The 5,999-nt window shown below is 36.7% G+C and overlaps 1 protein-coding gene across 1 annotated transcript; it reads left to right on the top strand.

Moving 5' to 3' along the window:
- The first annotated feature begins 4,092 nt into the window (after positions 1 to 4,092).
- LOC147357905 (olfactory receptor 56B34-like) lies at positions 4,093 to 5,058 on the top strand. The gene has a single exon (XM_086341972.1). It carries the CDS (start codon positions 4,093 to 4,095, stop codon positions 5,056 to 5,058), a length of 966 nt encoding a protein of 321 aa, XP_086198098.1.
- The last annotated feature ends 941 nt before the right edge of the window (positions 5,059 to 5,999 follow it).

The raw sequence follows: 5,999 nt of genomic DNA, 5'->3' as shown, positions 1-5,999 counted from the left end.
AAAGAAAGACATATAACTTTAAAGTCACATATAACTTTAAAGTCAGCTTCACATTCAAGCTGAATTCCTATTAAAATCTGACCAAAAAAGATTTTTGGAAGAAGTTTCCATCATACTTATTTCACATTAATAATGAATTTTCAACCATTTCTTTGAGATATGAAGCAAAAGTTAAGATGAATTAATATCCATAAAAAGAGAAAATAACAAGGTATGCAATCAACTTGTTGCTTTATCTAGAACATCAGAAAAAGAATATCAGTGTTAAGAACTGACAACAGTTTAGAAAAATGGCTAATACACAAGACAAAAATAAAACAAATATAACTTCAACATATAATAAACCCAAAATATACTTTATCTGCAATCATTAATTGGTGGTGTAATACAGACACTCATAAAATGTTCTAAATATGGCACAAGTTTACCACAATGGATGAATGAAAAAGGAAATTAAAGAGAACAATATAATTACACTGAAAAAAATAAAGTCAATGAATTTCCATCAGTCAAAATAAACATTGGAATACATAATACAAAAAAAGTCATATTCATTTAAAACATCCCAAATTACTATTTGTAAGAATGGTACAGAAGAACAAAAAAAAAAAGAAAAATACTTTTTTGATTGGGTCTGAGATAGGTTCATCTTTTATTCAGTTCTTTTTTGTGGATAATTGTGAAAGAGTAAAGGACCTGTGGTGATTCATTGACAAGGACACCAGACAAGATATCTAAGGCCATCAGGCCATTATCCTTCCTTTGACCACCTTAATTAGCATATCTTTCACATCATTGTTTCTCAAAGTGTACATCAATGGGTTCAGCATGGGTGTTACTGTCCCATACAACACTGCAATGATATTATCCTCATCTTGGGAAGATTTAGAGTTTGGGCACATATACATTAAGATTTAACGAATGCAGACAAAAATAATACTTATGAATAAGAAAACTTGATAGCATAAGGATGTGAACTTTTGTCAAAATTAATCTACATATTTAACATAATTCCAACTAAAACTACTATTTTAGAATTCAACATGGGAATTCTAAGGTTAATCTGGAAAATAAACACATGAAAAAGATTTTGAAATTAAAGAGAATAAATAATAAGAGAATATAGCTCTATTGTATATTAAATATATTATAAAACTAAAACTTTAAATTCAGTTTTATATTGGCACAAAATTAACCATAAAAAATAGAAATAGTTGATTGCCCAGGTAAAATTTATGCATATAAAAGTTTATTATGTGACACAGAAGGCATAATAATCACTTGAAGAGAAATGTAGAGACATTTCTAATAATTATTAGAAATTTACTTATTTAAATATTTCTCATTAACAGTAAAATTAACTCCATGTACATAAGTTAAGACACAGAACCAGAAGGTCAACCATTAAAAGATGAAAAGTCATAAGAGGTAAATTGGTCATAATTTTGAGTACAGAATAACTTCTTGTAATTGTTTCCTGTTTGTAAAACGGAATGCTTTGAGAATTTTATGAAAGCTACATGGCCCCTGCCCCCACAATAATGCAAATATAGACAAAATTTTTTCATATGAATTTGGGAAATTTACAGTTTCCGATAGATACCTTTCATAAATTTTTGGTGAAAGAGTTCTAATTAAGCTGAAACACACACAGAAAAAAAAAAAAAGAAAATAATATAAGTATCAAAATAAAATACATACATATACATGTAAAGCCAAACAAAAGCTAGTCAAAATGTTATTTTTAAAAAATGAACACTTTTAGTGGCCACTGATAATTTATAAAATTTATAAATTTTTTAAGACTTAAAATGCTTTTAAAGAGTTCTCCAATTAGGAAATTTATATGTACTATATTAAGAAAAAGCACAGAACTCTAGTTATGTGAAACTTCATCTGTATAAAAAGATTGCAAAGAAAAATGCTGAAAATTAAATGTTGTTAACTATTAAACATCATTACCTTTGTTGAGATTTTGATTTATACTTACTTGCACTTAAAGTTATTTTTTAGCTTTTTTGTTTTCTAAAAGTGAAACTATATTATTTTTCTTCATCAATTTCATGGGAAATATACATTTAATATAATCTATAAATGGCGTGGTCATTCATTCTTCATACAGATGGTGAAGGATACAGCCTTGATCTTACTCTTAATGCCATCAAATGAAGCAAAGACAGAGATGTGGAAAGGCAATACTGACACCTAAATATTTGACAAGGTAAGGTAGTATTCTGGAGAAGGCAATGGCACCCAACTCCAGTACTCTTGCCTGGAAATCCCATGGACGGAGGAGCCTGGTAGGCTGCAGTCCATGGGGTCCCGAAGAGTCGGACACGACTGAGCGATTTCACTTTCACTTTTCACTTTCATGCATTGGAGAAGGAAATGCCAACCCACTCCAGTGTTTTTGCGTGGAGAATCCCAGGGACAAGAGAGCCTGGTGGGCTGCCGTCTATGGGGTCATACAGAGTGGGACACGACTCAAGTGACTTAGCAAGGTAGTATTCACAGATGCTGTTGCAGCTGCTAAGTCACTTCAGTCGTGTCCGACTCTGTGCGACCCCATAGACGGCAGCCCACCAGGCTCCCCCGTCCCTGGGATTCTCCAGGCAAGAACACTGGAGTGGGTTGCCCTTTCCTTCTCCAATGCATGAAAGTGAAAAGTAAAAGTGAAGTCGCTCAGTCATGTCCGACTCTTAGCGACCCCATGGACTGCAGCCTACCAGGCTCCTCCGTCCATGGGATTTTCCAGGCAAGAGTACTGGAGTGGGGTGCCATTGCCTTTTCCGAGTATTCACAGATAAAGGTAGCAAAAAGAATCTAAGATTTTAATGGATTCCAAAAGCTTAATGTCCATGTACAATTTTTGGTGCAAACACTTAAGTATATTATACAACAATTCAAGAATGAACAAAATCAAGAATGTCAGAACAAGGAAGATCAAATATTGAAGGACCAATAATAAGACATGAAATCACTTAAACAAAAAGGTCTAAATGTGTGCAGTACATGCCTTCCGTATTTCCTACCAATACCACACAAAAATCTGGAAGTAGGTGGAAGTTTTTTGGTCATTTTCTCTCTTTATGTATTTTATTAATAAATTTGATGATTTAAAAATATTCCTTTAACAGACTCACAGATATAGAAAACAGACCAGTGGTTCCCAGTGGTGGAGTGGGGGCCAATGTAGGGATTTGAGAGGTACAAACCACTGTGTGTGAGATAGGCTCAAGGATGTATTGTACAACATGGGGAACACAGCCAATAGTTTGTAATAACTGTAAGTGGAAAGTAACCTTTGAGAATTGTATTTAAAATAAAATTTTAAATTAATAAAATTTTTAAAATAAAAATATTGCTTTAAGTATATCTTTAACATTATTTTCATAATCAAAATAGGAACAAATGGTATTCCTAAAGGGTATTGAACTTTTGGATATGATTTGATGAAAAGGGTGCTGAAATTAAATGCAAAAGGTTAAAATTTTGCTGAAGCTTTATCACTTATTAGTGTTTTCAATATATGATTCTTATCTAGACTAATCATTTAAGTGCTGTATCCTCTATGCATGTGTGAATAGCAACAGCTGTTTGATGAAGATGAAAAGAGATGAGTTTTGTCAGAAACAATTTGTCAGCTTCAGGTGCTGTTTAGAGAAAAGCAAGGTTCTCATTGTGGCTTATTCTCTTAAGATCTCCAAGAACAGGGAAAACACTTCTGCCCTTAAACTTTACCTCCTGAAAGTTTGGATTCTTTACCTATGCATATGTGTATTCTTTGTGTTCATAACCCTCACATATTAAAAATCACTGCTCAAAATTTCAAGAAAACACAGACATAAATCTTCACTTTTATTCTGCTAAAAGCTCTATCTTAGAACCTGTTTTGGCTCTTCCATTGTTCTTATCTGAATTTTTTCCAAGGGTCTCAAGCAACTTGAGGACATGTTATGCTAAAAAGAACTGAGTCACTGGTGAATCCTATATTCCTCTACATGAATTTTGACCCTCAGCTGGGCTAACCGCAGTCTATTCTTGTTTTCCCTTAATTCACAGATAAATGTTGAGAAGAAGACATCCCATGACATGGATACTACCCTAAGTATAACCAATGGCTCAAGGTTTCAAGTGTCTGAATTTGTTCTAATGGGGTTTCCAGGCATTCACAGCTGGCAACACTGGCTCTCCCTGCCCCTGGCTCTACTCTACCTCTTAGCTCTTGGTGCCAATCTCCTCATCTTGATCACCATCCATCATGAGTCTACCTTACACCAGCCCATGTATTACCTCCTTGGTATCTTGGCTGTGGTGGACATTGGACTGGCTACTACCATCATGCCCAAAATCCTGGCCATTTTCTGGTTTAATGCCAAGACCATCAGTCTCTCTGAGTGCTTTGCTCAGTTGTATGCCATCAACTGTTTCATGTGCATGGAGTCAGGCATCTTCCTCTGCATGGCTGTGGATAGGTATGTAGCCATTTGCTATCCCCTTCGGTACTCTTCCATAGTCACTGAGACTTTTGTGATCAAAGTCACACTGTCTATGATGCTCAGGAATGGCCTGCTGATCATCCCAGTGCCTGTACTTGCTGCCCAGAGACACTACTGCTCCAGGAATGAGATTGACCACTGCCTATGCTCTAACTTGGGGGTCACCAGTCTGGCCTGTGATGACATCACTATTAATAGATTTTACCATTTGGCCTTGGCTTGGTTTGTGGTTGGGAGTGACATGGGTCTGGTCTTTGCTTCCTACATGTTGATTATTCGCTCAGTGCTGAGGTTGAACTCTGCTGAAGCAACATCTAAGGCCCTGAGTACCTGCAGCTCTCATCTCACCCTCATTCTCTTTTTCTACACCGCTGTTATTGTAGTGTCTGTCACCCATCTGGCAGGAAGACAGTTTCCCATCATCCCTGTTCTTCTCAATGTGCTGCATAGTGTCATTCCCCCAGCCCTTAACCCTATGGTGTATGCCCTTAGGACCCAGGAGCTGAGAGTGGGCTTCCAAAGGTTAATTGGTCTGGGTGAGAATATGCCTAGGAAGTGAGCCAGCTTTAAATAGCAGAAAGTTATCAACGGTATTGAAAGCACACAGGCTTTGGAGCCCAGTTGTTCTGGGACAAAATTTTAATATCGCAATTAGTAGGATTGGGCTTCCCTGGTGGCTCAGAGGTTAAAGCGTGCCTGGAATGCGGGAGACCCGGGTTCAATCCCTGGGTCAGGAAGATCTCCTGGAGAAGGAAATGGCAACCCACCCCAGTACTCTTGCCTGGAGAATCCCATAGACGGAGGAGCTGGGGTCACAAAGAGTCCGACACAACTGAGCTACTTCACTTTCACTTTCACTTCCAGTAGGATCATCAATTCAAATTAATTTTTCCATAGTACATACTATGGGCAAGGTACTGCTCTAAACAGTTCACAAATATTAACTCATTTAATCCCCAGAACAACCCTGTGCAGCAAGACTCATTGTTATTTACGCATTTTGCAGATGAGGCAAGAAAGTTGAGAAACTTTCCTAAGGTCAAATAGGAAGGAAGTTGTAGAGTGAGCTTGGAACCCAAGCAAACCTTAGGCCATGAATACTCAGGGAATTGAATCATCTTCCTTTGACAAAGTGAGTTAAATAGAAAGGCTTTATTGTATCCATGGACAAGGCTTATCTATGAATCATCTGCTTTCACCTGTTTCTTTAACAGTGATCCTATACACCCAGAGCAGAAGCATTGCAGCTGATAAAAAGTAGTGTACTAATGCATGGGTCAAACTGCCTGTTTCTCTTTCCATATGGTGCTTGGACTAAGTCCCTGAGATCCTTTAACATTTTGGGGAGGGAAAAATAAATCCCCAAAGTACTGGAATTTCTTCTAATCTTACCAGCCAAGAGATTGGATTTCCAATTCTACAAACAGGCTGATAAGGATAATTCAGACCAAGCCTCCCAGGTAGAATAAGGGTATAGAGAGAATGGAAAACTAACAAATT

Source organism: Bos grunniens, chromosome 15, assembly GCF_055505025.1.
Source record: "Bos grunniens cultivar Pamir isolate PY7600 chromosome 15, Bosgru_T2T1.0, whole genome shotgun sequence".
NCBI classification, from domain to species: Eukaryota; Metazoa; Chordata; class Mammalia; order Artiodactyla; family Bovidae; genus Bos; species Bos grunniens.
This window is presented reverse-complemented; position numbering and strand designations above follow the sequence as displayed.

Coding starts and splice junctions, on each gene's coding strand:
- LOC147357905 (XM_086341972.1), top strand. CDS start 4,093: ATGGATACTACCCTAAGTATAACCAATGGCTCAAGGTTTCAAGTGTCT.